General features: G+C 48.9%; 1 protein-coding gene across 1 annotated transcript in view; it reads left to right on the top strand.

Moving 5' to 3' along the window:
- Positions 1–15687, top strand: part of Lgr6 (leucine rich repeat containing G protein-coupled receptor 6) — a 116820-nt gene that overhangs the window by 63789 nt on the left and 37344 nt on the right. The window contains exon 5 of the mRNA XM_077802619.1: positions 12672–12887. Coding sequence (XP_077658745.1) covers positions 12672–12887 — 216 coding nt within the window. The remainder of the gene's footprint in view (positions 1–12671; positions 12888–15687) is intronic.

Below are 15687 nucleotides of genomic sequence, written 5' to 3'. Positions count from 1 at the left end.
ATAGGGTCTACTAATCGTGTCTTCAAAATACGGGCATGTCACTTATATTCCCTGAGCCACTGACATCACTGCTCTGAGTCTGGGGAGAAAAGTTAGGAAAATCCCTGTCTGCCTCTTCCTCCACCAACCACAGCTGCCTTCGCCAAGGGCAGGCATCCAGGCCCGGGGCAACCGCAGGACCCAGCTCCCAAACACACGTCAGACAGCCAGAAAGGTCCCCAGAAACCAGCCTGGTGTCTGGAATCCAATGGCTGGAGGACAGGGGATAGATGAGATGGCTTTTTGTAGTCCCCGCCCCAGGATTCCGGGATTGTCACCCACAAAGCTGGCCTTGTGCCCAGATCTGTAGGTCTGTGTCTTCAGGGCAGCTCCTGAAGGACACACAGTCTCCCGCCCGCCTCCCTCCTGGAGGCACCCAATTATTTTTATATATTGCTGCCGAATAGAACACAAGGAATGGCTTGCAGGAATGCTCAGGTATCGTCCTTTGATGTGTACAAAGGAAGCGGCTTCTCTGCCTCCCGGGGCTCTTGCACACCCATCAATTCTCCTGACAGATGGAGGGAAGGGTGGCTTGGGCATTAGCATGGCCCGGAGAACAAGTTGGAATTGCCTTCATTTTAATATCCCTGCTTTGATCTATTGGAAGGCTGACAGTGAGAGGGGAAGGATCTTATTAGGTGGCGGACATCAGAATTGGTACAGTCCCTTTCCTCCAGCAAACCCAGACCTTCCCTGTGAAGGAAGTGGGAGAGAAACCGGATGCTGGAGCCCTCGGCTACCCTCCTCTCAATCCCAGCTGGGAACAAAAAGGGTGACCGGAGGCCCCGTCTACTGCCTCAGCCCACCCGTGCAGGGAAGCCTGTGTTCTCTCTCCAAGCTCCTGATGGCTCACTCAGCTCCTCTCGGCTCCCCATGCTCTCTGTCACCATGGGACCCATCCCCCAAGAGGGCCCAGGCTCTGGCTCCCAAGAGTTTTAGTTTTGGGATTCGTCAGAACTTGAGTGTGTTGTCTGAGGGCCTGGTGGATTCTGGATGTGGAAAGTCACTGCTGGGGCCCACAGGAAGGGACTCAAGTGTTGGATGCCGCTGAGAAGTGGCTCATGGGACTTGAGCCCTTCCCAGGACTCAGCCCGAGACCCGGGGAGGGTGTCTGCTGTTATCCCTGTGGCACTGTCTATTGGGCAAGGGTTAAAAACCAGCTTCTCCTCCCCAGAGACAAGAGCAGGGAGAAGGGGGCAATAGACTCAAAGAAGCCCAGACTCAAAGGCCACCACCTTCTCTGGCTCTGCCATGTCTTTACTTTGGCCCTGGCCAAGTCACTTGGCCCTTCAGGATTCCCTGGTTGAGAGGGGTCCTTTCAGTTTTCATTTCTATGGCTATGCTCCATTCTCAGAAAGCACTTCTCTGGATAGTGCTGGCAGTGCCCATAATTTTCTTTCTTTCTTTCTTTCTTTCTTTCTTTCTTTCTTTCTTTCTTTCTTTCTTTCTTTCTTTCTTTCTTTCTTTCTTTCTTTCTTTCTTTTTTGTGGTGCTAAGGATGGAACCCAGGGCCTGGTGCATGCTAGGCAAGTGCTCTACCACTGAGCTACACACCCCCAGCTCAGTGCCCATAAATTGATCAATAAGAAATACAGATCTAACATCCCATGTGAGCAAATTTTGGGGAAAGACGGGCCCAAAATCAAAGTGCACATTTGGGTAAAGTCATTCAAAGGTCCAAAGCTGGCCTCTCCTTCCTCCACCTCTGCTGACATCCTTCCCAGCACTTAGGTCCAGAGCTCCCTGCATTCCTAGTCTGGGTCTCATTTTCAGAAGCTTCTCTCAAAAAGCTGTTCTCCACTAAAAGCTTACTGAATAATACTTGCCAGATTAAAACACACACACACACACACACACACACACACACACACACAATAGCAAGCAACTTCTATATTCTAAAAAAGGAATATTGTCCAAATGGTGAATTTTAGTCATCTTGATGCTCATGGGGCGTGGGGTGGAGTTGGCTGCTAGGGCCCTGTATGACATCACAGGGGGCCTGCTCAGCAAGCTCCCTGTCTTGGGGACGAAGGGACACAGAACAGAAGAATTTGTCCAAAGAAGGCTTCTAGTCTTAGAAGGACAGAGCCACAAGGACCCTTAAGCTAACCCGTCCTCATACAGGTATAGAAACTAACACAGGAAGAGGAGGCACCTAAAGTAACAGAGCCCCAACAGAGTTGTCTTTCTCAATCTTTAATCTCCCAATTGCTACAAGAGTTCAGATCCATCAAGCCCTCGGGGACCAGCACATTCTCTTCCCAATGGACAAGCTCTTCTTTCCTCACTCTCCACCTTAGCTGGTACCTCTGCACCCGCCCCCCGACTCTCCCATGTTGGGCTTTGGCCAGCATCTCTGCACATACTTTTCTCTCTGCCAGAAATGCTCACTCCCCTGTCCACCTGGTAAAAATTCAGGTATTCTTCAAATGTCACCTTTTCTGGAAAAAAACAAAACAAAACATGTTACCTCTTCCCGGAAGCCTGTCCTGCCCTTCCTGGCCTAATGATTTGCATGGTTCATTTTATTCCCTCAGTTCTCAGTGCACATCACATCCAGACACACTCCTCCTGCTCTCCGACACACGAGCACACACACACTGCATCACAATTGGTTGTTTATTTATCTTCATTAATGCACTATGAGTTCCTCAAGGGCTGGAACCAAATCTCAAGTTATCTCACTGTCCCTAATGTATTGCATGGAGCTTAGCTAATTTCTTAGAGATGTCCAGGATGATGGCCACTAGCTGCCTGTGTCAATTAAAATGAATGAAATTTGGTTTCTCAGTAATGTCAGCCACATTGGAGGTGCTCAATACCCACATGTGCCTAGGGGCTACGATTTGGGACAGTACTCTTTCTCTCTTCACAGAGCTCCATAGGACAGTGATGTTTCTGAGGAGACCAAAACCATATAGTACCCTACATTCGTCCTTGGTGGGCCTGGGGAGGCCTTTGCTGCTCTGACGGCACAGGTGCTGGAACCTGGCACAAAGAAGGTGCTTGAGGAAGAATTTCCTAGAACTGGGGGTGGAGCACCATCACATGGGTTCTGGGTTTGTTTACTTTATCTAGGTCCTGATTGGGGTGCAGCTCCAAAACCTGGTTCCCTAAGGGCCTCTGCTGGTGCTACTCCCCTTAGCTGACAGATGTCTCTCTGTAGGGAGGGAAGGGCCTTTCAGGACAAGCTCTGCTGCTCAAGTCTTAATAAGGGAAAGCTTATCAAAAGCCCAGATTGTGTGGTGGCCACTTGAAGATGAAGATCCCTGGTTCAAGGGTTCCCCGGCTCTTCCCTCCAGCACCCTAAACCATCCTAGGACAAGGATAAGGTGCACTGGCTGTGGGCAAGGGTGACCTCTCCGGCCTCCCATGGCCCCCTGACCTGGGAGACTGGGGTGGTGAACACACTTCACACATCCATCACAGATGGTGTTCCAGAGTTGTGGCCCCTGAGAGCCAACCCTTTGTCCTGAGCAGCCTAGGATTATGGGTTATGTACATAGATGGGGTTTTAGCCTTGGGAAACTAGCATAATTTTCCTTGATTCCTCCCACTTTCCCTGACTCCACCTTCTCCACTCTCCTGGGCCCTGTCTTCCAAGACCCTTACCTCCTCCTAGGAAAACAGCTCTGACTCATGCACTTGAACCAGGCATCCCACCACCTCCCCGCCTTCTGCCCCAACCTGTCCCACCTGACCCAGTCTCAACCCTGTGGCCTTGATCATCTTCCTAAAATACAACTCAACAGTCGCTCTACCGTAATCTGCCCTTCTCCACCTTCCCCTACCTGGCCTGGCCCCTTCTCATGCACTTCCAAATACTGACTATTCACAAAGTACCTTCCTGCTCTGGGTTTTGCTCATTCTGTTATTTCCGCCTCATGTATTTTCTCTTTCCCTAAGAAAACTCCTCCTACCTTGAGAGCCAGCTCCAGCTTCACTTCCTCTGGGAGGCCTTCCTGGATTCCCCCAGGCTGAAAGAGTGTGTCCCAGCTCTGAGAGTGTTTCCCACACACTCAAAGTGTGTGTCTCAGTGTAGCCACAGGTTTAAAGCCAAAGGCTCTGGAGTCAGACTGATGGCTTCACCTCCCTGAGCCTCCTTTTCTGCATGCAAAGGGGGAATAATAGGGTGCCTAGTCCATGGGGCTGGGGAAGATTAAATATGATTGTATGTGTAAAACATCCAGCACACCTGCTAACCAGCTATTTCTCACTAAATGTTAGTGAAGTCTTTTATGTTGTTTTATTAGGTAATAAATTAAATGGTCTAAGAGGTTTTGTGGAGAGGGACTCTTGTTATTCAAGTTGGGACTCCCGACTGAGCAGAGTGCTGGCATAAGAGTAGGCATTCGGTGAACATTTATTGGATTTATTTTATTGATTGACACCATCTGTAATGAGGGGCATTTCAGAGGACCTGATAGGCACTGGGGGAGAGAGCTGGGAGGGTAGAGGCTTTGTAGAGCCCTCAAGAAACCATGAAGGGCCTTTGCAGGAGGCACATTGCAGCCTCTGTAAGGGAACTTAACAGGGGTGTCATTGTGTGCAAAGGCACAGGAATACGCGGCTGTGTCATGGATGCAGACTGCTTGGTCTTAGTTGGACAAGCCCCCTTGCCAAGCAGAACCAAGGCACGGGCAGGGAGTGCTCCCATCTTGGGGTCCCATGACCCTCCCAGCAAAGGTTGACAGCACTGGTGGCCGGTGCTGGTGCAGGAGTGGGGGCCCTTCCCCACCACTCTGCAGGTGCCAGCCTGCTCCCTGCTGGAACCCTCACCTTTTCTGGCAGGCTCCTGGTCAGGGCTGTTGGTTCCTCCAGGCAATCAACGGCTCCCACGTGAAATATTTTCCCTACAGAATAACCATTTCCATAGTGGCTGAGGGTTTTTTTTTTTTTTTTTTAATATCCTCCCCCTTCTGCCCTATCCTTTTCTCCAGCTCCAGAACATGAGCCCCCTCCTGCTTTCTTCCCTCTCTTCCTTCCCCATGTTCTACTGAAAGTCGGTTCTGTGCCTATACTGTGCTGAGGCGGGGTTTAGGGATGAAAATGCAGCCCTTGGCCCAGGGCAGACAATAACCTTAGGTCAAATGAGCAGTCCTGGTCCTCAGGGTCTCTCCCCTGCCAACCTCTCCCTCCCCCTCTCCCTTCCCACAGGAGAAGGCCTGGCCCACAACTCTGAAGGAGTTTTGGGGTCGGGAGCAGGACTGACTCCATGGGCTGAGCCTGCATCCCGCCCGGGCCCAGACCTCAGAGGGGCCTGTGCTGGGTTAACACTGTTATTGTCCTCTTGAAATTCTTGATGATTTTGAACAGGGTTTTATGTTCTTATTTTGTGTTGGGACCTGCAGATTGTGTAACCCGTCCTACTCAGGGGGGTAGAGAGAAGGAGGTAGACAAACTGGGGCAAGAAGTGGGCAGAGAAAACCATGCAGGACAGATGGCAAGGGGCTCCCTTTTCTGAACTTTCCATCTGAAATGGAACCTCGTCCATCCTTTCTCTGCAAAAAACCCATGGGCTGATGAGGGAAAGGAACACCCCAGGTCTTAAGACTGGCATAAGATATTGTCTTAGGGTGGAGGGGTCACATCAGGGGGTCAGGGGGTGGTGGGGACTCTGGAAGCCTCATCTGCCTCTTGCTGGAGGAGCAGTGGAGCCCCCCCCCGCCCCCGCCATGAGCCTCAGCCTCCTTCCGGCCCACCTTTCCTCATGAATGCTGGTCCTCAGCCTCCATCTTCTCCTGAGGATCTCTGTCCCACCTCTGTGTCTTCTTGAATCAAAGGCTCAGAGCTGGAGAGGGGAAGAAGTCACGGCTGACCTGAGTGAAACAAAAGAGAAGGACACGGGCCCTCTTCCCCTGCTGTCCTCCTGGTTTTCTTTGGAGTCCATTGGCCTTTAGATTCAAGGTCAGCCTGTGCTCAGGAAAAAGGTGCTTGTACCAGCACTGGAACTCTCCACAATTTCTTTTAAAGAATACCTGGTGATATCCATGGGTCAGTTGGTGGTCTACTACGAGTCCCAAATCTGTCCCTTCTGTCTGACTAATATCTGGTGGGATATGATGGATTTGAGAAAAACAATCTAGAAAGGGCTCATTAGATCGATCTAGGCCTCTGTGGGTGGTAAGAGCTCCCTGGTTCCCAAATAGAAATGTGTCTCCTGCAGTATTTCTGCCCCCCATCATTTTGGGAAAGACAGATTGGCAAAGTAGAGTTTGAGCTCCAGCATGCCACCCAATTGGGACATTTGTCTTGATTTCTCAGGCCAACAACCTCCTCATGTGAGTGACTCCGGCAGATCCCTTCAGGTTCTGATATAATGGGATTCTAAGTTTATACTATTGTCCTTCTGGGTCACTATGAGCAAGTAACTTCCTGCTGTCTAACCTCAAGCTCTTCTGCTATATCTTGCTCCCTGTTAGGTCCTCATCTTACTTTAGTCAAGTGGGACCAGGTCTCCATGTTCCCAGCAATCCCCAAAGTCCCTCAGAGAGATGACTTTCACACCACCCACCCCTTGGTAGTGGAGAGAAGGGCTCCCACTCTCGCTTCCTCCCATCCTGCCCCAGACGCAGCCCTAGGCTGGGGGAGCTGAGGAGCAGTTGGGCCCTGCTGTTTCTCCTCACACAGGCAAGCCTGAACTGGCCCGTGAGGGCCCTGCTAATCTGCCCTATTACCGCAGGTAAGAATTATAATCAGAAAGCACTCGAGGGGCCAAGGCCCACGTGGGAGAAAGAGAAGCGCTGTTGATTCTATTCCAGAGCTTAATTGGTATAATTGCTCTCTTCCTGCTGCCAAACCAGAGATGGGATCAGCTCTCCCACCTGCTGATGGGGAGCTGCTCAGAAAGTTCTCTTAGTCTCAAATGGCGGATTCTGATGGCTGCTCAGAGACTCCTCTGGCTCCTTTCCAACTCCAGGTGGCAGGAGAACCGAGGGTCCCCCTACCCTGGAGGGCTGGGGATCTTAGTGGAGCCTGAGCCCTGGCTCAAGGGGGCTGGGAGGGTTTCTTCAATGATCACTCCATCCCACCAGGAGGACTAGGAGGAGGAGGTGGGGAGGGACTTCTCTGTAGCCAAGGTGCTGACATTTGGGGGACCCTGAGAATCACAGCATCCCAGAATGGGGAGAGGGGAGAAGGTAGAAGCTGGCGTTGATCCTTTCCCCACTCCTGCTTTCTCCCTGCTCCTCCCTGCGTTTTCTGGGGAGTCTACCTCTAAAGGAGTATTTTGTCCTCACAAAGTCACCAGGACCTATAATTGCCAAGTACCTATAATTGTCTATTGCAATAGATGTCACATTTAATACTAACACTATTCAATAATTTAATTTTTTAAAAAGGCCCTAAAACATGAATGCATTTAGGAATCAATGAATCACCTTGGGGACCCCAGGGCTCATCTGGATAGTCTCCTTGTTAGAAGGGGAGAAGGAAAAGGGGTACAGTCAAGAACCCAGTGCCACAGGAGGGGGTCTATTGCTAGATCTGTCCAAAGGTTAAGTCTACATTCCATCCACACTTCCAGGAGCTCCCTGAATCGGAGTTGCTAGATGAAATACAAATCTCAGCAAAGCACAGTGGTGCACACCTATAAACCCAGCTACTTCGGAGTCTGAGGCAGGAGAATCACAAGTTCAAGGCCAGTCTGAGCACATAGTGAGACCCTTTCTCAAAATAAAAATAAGCTAGTAAAACAAAAAAGGCCGTGGATATAGCTCAGTGGTAGAGTGCCCCTGGGTTAAAACCCTAGTAATAAACAAACAAACAGACAAATCTTGTATGGGAACTACTTATACTAAAAAGGTTTCCTCATTTATCTGAAATTCAGATTTCACCGGGCATCGTCCCAAATGTTGCAAGGGACATAATTTATGCTAAAAGTTACTTGTTATTTATCTGAAACTCAAATTTAAATGGATAGCATGTGTTTTTATTCCCTATCTCTGGTAATATCTCCTCAGCTCTTGGGTCACTCCCAAGTCCACCTGGCCTGAGTGAAAGACCTGGACTCCCTCTCACCCCCACAAGCAGCAACAGGGCTGCAGGTCCCTCCCCTCCCCAGCCCGCTCCTCCACCTCACCACTGCAGGAGATGGGGGAGCCAGGGCTCTCTCTGCTAGAGCAGAAGGAGACCTGGAGGTCCTGCAGCCTCACCTTCCCTAAGAGGAGACACAGAAGCCCACCCTGAGCAGGGGCCATGCTTGACCCAGGCTGGTAGAAGAGGCCCTCCCTAAGCTCTCCAGCCTATAGGTTGCCCAAATGCAGAAGAGGGACTGATCAGAACCCTAGGTTACATGTGTGAGCATCAGTGTGTGTGTGCAGGCACACATGTGCTCACACATGTGCAGTCGAGTGGAGGAAACAACTTCCTGTCTGTCTCATAGCACTTTCCCATGAGCCTCTCTAGGGCTATCTGCCAGCTCAGCCTCTGGGCTGATTTCCTGGACCTTCTCAAACAGGTGAGCAAAGTTCTCACTTCTGCCCACTCCGTGCACCTCAGTACTGGTATCAGACAGTGGGGAGGCCCATGGATTGGGGTTCCAGAGAGCCTGAGTTCAAATTCTAGCTCCGAGGCTCACTAGCTGTGTGACCTTGGGCAGCTTAATGTCTCGGTAAAATGGGGCTAATCAGAACTACCTCAGGATGAGGTTGAGAGTTTCATGCTTGTATCTGGTGCTGTACTTGGCCTATGAGAAAGGCTCAACAAATAGAAACAACAATAATTATTTGGTTGACACTGTAGAGCTGCACCCAGCCCAGGGCTTCAGGGAAGAAGGAATGTGATTACACTCCTTGGGGAGTCAAGTTCTAGTTACCCTTTAGGCAGGGAGTTGTAGAGGGCAAGGCCTAGTCCTGCCTGACAGCCAGGCCCCAGTTCAGCCCCCTGGCTCCTGCATGCAGTAGGCTGCTGGGCCTTCTCCACTTTACCCAGTAAGGATTGGTCTGGAATCTGGGCCCACTTCCCCTGCATTTTCCTGCCTTGAGGCCCTCACTCATGATATCCTGCTTCTTCCTTCTCCTGGTCGAAACCCTACCTTTCTTTAAGAAAGTCATCTCAAAATTTTCTTTGTGGTGGTCCTAAGCAGGACTTGGGACTTAGGGGTCTAAGATGGTGACCCCACTAAGAAGGCCTCCCCAGGGGCCGGAGGATGGTGTGGACATCTGCTGGTGACAGGTGAAAGGGGGAGGGATAAGAGCTCTTGCAGTGATCGGATGGATGGTCTCATGCCATTCTTTTTAATTTCTGTTTAGGGTTCAATTATGAGACTGTGTACATTTATTTAATTAACTTCTACCTAAGGAATATATTGCTTATTTGCATCAGTAACATTGCAATAGATATCACACTTAATACTAACACTACTCAATAATTTAATTTTTAAAAAGGCCCTAAAACATGAATGCACTTATGAATAAATGAATCACCTGAAAATTAGATTAAAATTCAGGCTCTGATTTAGTAAGTCTGGAGTGGAGCCTAAGAGTCTGCATTTCTAACAAGCTCACAGATGACTAAGTGGATCATCCCTGTGTCACATACTGTGAAGCAAAGGCCTAGAGAAGAATTGGATATGTCCACTGTTGCCCTAGTGGGAGTGGGATGATGGGGCCAGCATGACCAAATTGGGTTACATAACCCTAGGCCTCCTCAAAGGGGTGGTCAGGCAGGTATGTAAATGCCAGAGACTGTTGATGGAGTGGGGGTGAGGTATTCTGGGAGGATTCCAGGTTGGTGTAGCAATCAGTGAGGCACATAAGCAATAATTTTGTAGAGGGTGCCAATGATGGCATAATGGTTAGGGATGTGTACTTTGGAGCTGGATTGTCTGGGTTTGAATCCCATCTCTACTATGTATCAGATATTTGACCTTGGGCAAGTTACTTAACCTTTATATACCTAATTGTTTCTCACTTGCAGAGTGCGAAGCTTGCAAATTATGAAAATAAAATAAGTGACTTGATCCTTAAAACCTTCTTAGAACATAAATGCACACACTCAGTCGGTGGGGACTGTAACTACACAAGGAACTGAAATTCAAGCAGGGCCGTGTGGTGGAGACTCTGTTCCATGATGGTCAAGGTCCAGGCAGGGTAGATCTGCCTTCTAAGTATCTGCTGATGTTAACATTAAGGGGAATGGAGCTCTTTCAAAGAATACCACGTCTATGGCTGGCTGAGCTGCATGGTGATGCAGTTATCATGATGGCCAGGCAGTGTCTCGGTTTCCTGTGTGGGTGGTTGTCATTCTCCAGGCTTGGTTTTCTAAATAGGCAGGAGATAGGAGTAAGATGACACTGATATGCCATCTGTAGTTTCTGACTGGTAGGAATTCAAGCACACTGAGGGTGAGGCTGGGATGAGAGGTTACTTGTGTGCAGGAAGGAAACAAAGAAGCGGAGTACTTTATGAGATGCTAAAGAGACCCCCAGAGCCTCTGCATAACTTAACTGTGCCCTCCAGGCACTGTGCTATCCAGATCAAGAGCAACAGGGATTACCATTAGAACAGGGTACTTTTGGGGACTGGACACTACTGCATCAGTCAGGTTCATTTCCTGAGTTTCTAGAACAAATGAGATGGATATGGCTGCCCCTTTCTGGACATAATCATTGTGGAAAGCAACTCTCTCTTTGCTGATCTTCTGCCTCCAATATTACCCTTAGCCAATACCTACATGGTCTCTTAGGGGATCTTTCTAAAGCAAAAATCTAGCCATGTCCTTCCTTAGCTCAAAACTCTCCAGGAGCTTCCTATTTTCTATAACATGGCATTGCTTATGAGACCCTTCAAACTTCTCTGTACACTTCTCTCATTCTTTCCCTCATTCCTCCTTCTGGAAGCCCTACCTGTGTACTTTCAGGTCCCCTACAAGGCTACACTCCCTGTTTCCCACATACTGTTGCCTCTGCTTAGAGTTCTCCCCCCCCCTCTCCCTGACTGATCCTACTTGGCCATCAGTTCTCGATGTAAACACTGCTTTCTCCTGGAGGCAGTCCCTGACACCACGGGGCAGGTACCATAGTGCCTCATTGTGACTCTTGGTCTGGCTCCCACTGGACTGTAGGGCTCCAGGAGGAAGGACTCAGATGCTTTCTTCTTAGCAGCTGCCCTTTCTCAAACACTGCTTCTGGGACAGAATTATTAGGGTTTTCTGTCCAAGTCCCCTAGAAACTCCCATGGTAGCCTCTCTTGAGAGGAGGTGGTCCCCACGCCTTTCTGTGCCTAGAAACACCTGGGGCGTTCTTTAGGGACATATTCCCAGGCCCCACCCCAGTCCTTCTGAACTCTCCCAGGGAGGGCTTGGGAGTCAGTATTTTCACAATGATCCCCAGGTGATCTAATCAGTTAGACCATGATGGATGAATGATGACCACCAGAGGACCCTGTCTGGTGTGACAGACCCTGCCAATAGAGGGTGCTCCCTGAGGCGTTTTTGGTCCCATCAGGTCAGGATTGATGTGGGTGGAGGGTCTTCTCTAATTGCAGCTTTCAAGGGATTCCCTGGTCAGTTTGCACTTACTGCCAAGGCTGCATGTCAGTCTGTCCACCCAGAGCTCTCTTGCTGGAGATCTTGGGTGGGGGGTGGGGAGGTTTCTCCCAGGGGTTCAAGAGACTTGAAAGGGAGGATACTGCTAAAATGACTTAGGGAAGAGAAAGAAGCTGCACCTTCTACAAATTGATCTGTACTGTTGGGATGATAGAAAGTCACCTCCTCTACCCTTCATCCTGTGTGCCTGTGTGGGACAGCCATGGTTCAGGCCCAAGACCCCTTCAAGATAATAAAGTCCAGGAGTAGATCCATGGGTCATGGCTCAGCTTATCTGGGTCCCATGAGACCAGCTACATGGGGTGATAGCCTAAGTCCCAGACTGGAAGGCAGAGACAGTAACACACTGATAAAATGTATCATAACTTAGGCACACATGTAAAAAGCGAAGACAGGCAGTCTCCTTGTTTGCTGAGCTACCAGGATCTACAGACCACATCAGAAATCCTTGAGTCAGCCTGGAATCTCTGGTTGTGCACAGGCAAGACCACCTCCCATCTGTCTGGGGGAATCAGCAAACCAAGCTTTTCAATCAATCCAGCAAGAAACTCCAGGACTTTGGCAGAAGCCCCCCAGAACTCCTGGGTACTTGAGGGGACAAGGAACAGTTGGTGCTAGGGGTGGGTGATAGAGAATGGCTTGTGTCTTTGGGGAAGCATTTTTCTTTGGTTGGGTACAGAGGGAGATTTCCCACTGTCAATGGTGGGGACATCTCTATTATATGGCCTTAAAGTCGACAAGGTTGAAAAAAAACAATGTCACCCTCAGGAGAGACATGGCATAGATTTGGAAGCCTGGGGGAGGGGTGGTGGGGGAAATACTGGTTTTCCACAAATAGGCTGTGGGTTCAACCTTGGGTCTGAGAGGAAGAATTAGGATCATAGATAGAAATGTCTGGCATAAAAGGAACAAGAAGTGGTTTGACATAGAGACCAAACAGGGGAACTTAAAGAAGTGGGATACAGGGTTAATAGTAGCCAAGTTTCAACTTTAGTCCCAGGATGGTTTGGAGGCCATTATTGAACCAGAGATTGATCTGCAGCCTTCCCTTCATTGACCCTCTTCCTCCTCTCTCCCACCAGGCGCCTGGATGCCAACCTCATCTCTCTGGTCCCAGAAAGGAGCTTTGAGGGGCTGTCCTCCCTCCGCCACCTCTGGCTGGATGACAATGCACTCACAGAGATCCCCGTCAGAGCCCTCAACAATCTTCCTGCCCTGCAGGCCATGACCCTGGCCCTCAACCGCATCAGCCACATCCCTGACTATGCCTTCCAGAACCTCACCAGTCTTGTGGTGCTGTGAGTGCTGTCCTGGCCCTGTCCCTGGCTGCGTCCTCCTGGGCCTGGAGGCTGCATGTTTTCTCAAGTTGGACGGGAAGCCTGGCTAGCTTTGCTCTTCTCTGCATGTTGCTGAACATCCTAGTCTCCCTTTTTCCTTTGTAAGAGGGATGAGGATGTCCATCCTCCATTGACCACATTAGATTATCATGAAGTAAAATGACGTTATACCTATTGAAGGGCTCCAAGAGTCACTATAGTGCCAGAATACTATAACCAGAAAACAGGAATTAAGCTATCATTTTCTCACTATGTACATATAACAAGTCTACCATGCTAGTTGGAATAGAAAACCAGAATTTCTTAACTAATTTCTATCATATTTGATGATCAAATGATGCAGTCGTATACTCTGGCACAGAGATGGGATAAATTCACCTCATTCCGCAGGTCTAAAGAAGCAAAAAAAGCCATCACTTGTAATTAGACAGCAAAGCCCCATCAGGGTAATTACCTGGGAGATAGCATCCCTGGCAGGAATTGGGGACTGGGGTGAACTCTGCCTTCCCAATGGGAACTTTAGAGTGCAAATTAGCTCCCAGCTAATTGCTATGAATGATTGGTAAGTTCATAGGGTAATTACTAAGGGCTTGGAGGTCATGTGTAATTGCTTTGAGTTACACACTAATTGCTACAGGAACATGTGTGTTGGTGACTCTGCTAAGTGGCAACATTACTTTCCCTGCTCTTGGAAATCTGGTGTGATTTTCCAAGCCAGGGAATGAATGATGCTTAGTTATATTTCAGAGATGAAAAGACAGGCACTAATTTGTTTGTCTAATTCTCTGTTCTGGGAGATTAGAGAACCAAGATGAATATTCTTAGGGAGCACATACTTCTCTCAAAATGACCACACCCTCCCCACTCCTGGGAGCTGGTGACATGTTTCTGGAGGATCAACAGAACAAGGTGATTGGTCTCAGCTTTGGTGAGACCCGTATCCCTGTGACTTCATGAGGGAATGAGGTCAGGCTCCTTGGGAGACTACTGGAAGACTGAGAACTTCATCATGGGTCTCAGACAAATGGGCAGCCGCAGGTGCTTACAGAGCTCCTATGTGGACACTGAAGGGCCACAGGATGATGACACATAGCTGTTTCCCCCAAGGGGCAATAGCAGAGCAAACGTGGGAACAGATAGCTGAGATGTTGTATAACTGATGTTAACATAGCCAGTTGGCAAGTATAGGTTGGTTCTCAGTAGCATAAGAATAGAAAAGAGGCTGATGCAATTATAAATGGGGAAGAGGGAAGTTTCACAGGTGAGGTGCAGCTGGTCCTGGACCTGGAAAAATGGTGGATTTAGATGAGCAAAAAGAATAAGAGCATTGAAGTCACGGGTGTGCAGCTACCTGTGAATAGTCCAATATGGCAAGCAGAGAGTCCTCAGGCAGAGTGTGGAGAAGAGTTGGTGATGGGAGTTGGGGGACTCACAACGTCAGAGCAGGGAGTTTGGCTTTCATCTGCCAGTGGGAGAGGGGAATTTGAAGCTTTTCAGGCCAGAGTTAAAAGAGAGTATTTTAAGAAGGTCGATGTGAAGGATGGATGAGAACAGGGGCAAATCAGTTATAGGGAGATCAGTTCAGAGGCTCTTATGCATCAAAGTCCAGTTTGGGGAGGGGGCAGAAAGCCTAGAAGGAAAGGCAGGCTGTAAGCAATATTTTGAATGGAAAATTGATCTCGTTTACTAGGGTCAGAGGGTGGGAGACCAAGAGGAAAAGGAGTCATGGGTGACTTCACGGTTTGGCTGGGAGGCAGGGTGTTGGCATGAAAGTCAGGCCTGTGGGAGAGTTAGGAGGCATGGGGACCCACTGAGTGTAAGGAGGGACAAGGGACTAAGGGGGAAAAGTACTGGTGCAGGAGCAAAGCTGAAACAGAACTAGACTCTAGAATGGTGGAGTTTAGTGGCAGTTGGGATAGAGATGTGAAGAAAATGGGACAACTAAAAACCCCTCAGGAAGGGGGCGTTTATTCCCAGAAAACAAGGGCTGTTTCCCCTACTGGAACAGAGGCTCCCTGTGGGCAGGAATCTGTTGCCCGCTCCGGAACTGACTGAGATTTAAATCCCAAGGCTCACAAAACTCCTGTCCCCTGTCCTCCTCCCCGCATCTAGGGATGAGTCTTGCCTGTGGTCTTGGTATCTGAGCAACATCTTAGAGGCCAGCCTGATTTTTACCCCTTGGAAGTGATTTTTCCTCTTCTGACTAAAGTTTACTTATTTGTTTGTTTGTCTTGTGGTGCTGGGTATGGAACTTAGGGGTGCTCAACCATGGAGCCACATCCCCAGTCCTTTTAAAAATATTTTATTTAGAGACAGGGTCTTGCTGGGTTGCTTAGGGCCTTGCTAAGTTTCTGAGGCTGGCTTTGAACTCACAAATCCTCCTGCCTCAGCCTCCCAAGCTGCTGGGATTCCAGGCATGCACCACATACAGCTTGAAGATGTTTTTAAATTCTTGAACTTTAATAATGTAACTTCAATATGTCACAGAAGATTAGACATCCTGCATCTAATTTTCCTGGAGCAATGTATACTTTTGAGTTGCAGGTTTCATCTTCCTGGAGATTTTTTTTTTTCATATTTTGTCTTTAACTATATCTTCAGTCTCATTTTTTGGATTCTCTCCTTCAGAAATGTCAGTTACTCTGATTGACTTCCTTTGCATCACATTGATCAGTTACTGTTTTATCTCAAGCTTTCTCTCTGACACTAAATTAATTTCAGCAGTGATGATGCTGCTCCTTCTTTCAAATTTATTGACTAA

This window comes from Urocitellus parryii, chromosome 9 (assembly GCF_045843805.1).
Source record: "Urocitellus parryii isolate mUroPar1 chromosome 9, mUroPar1.hap1, whole genome shotgun sequence".
Classification (NCBI taxonomy): Eukaryota; Metazoa; Chordata; class Mammalia; order Rodentia; family Sciuridae; genus Urocitellus; species Urocitellus parryii.
Note: the sequence above shows the minus strand (reverse complement) of the source record. Positions and strands in the feature narration are given on the sequence as shown.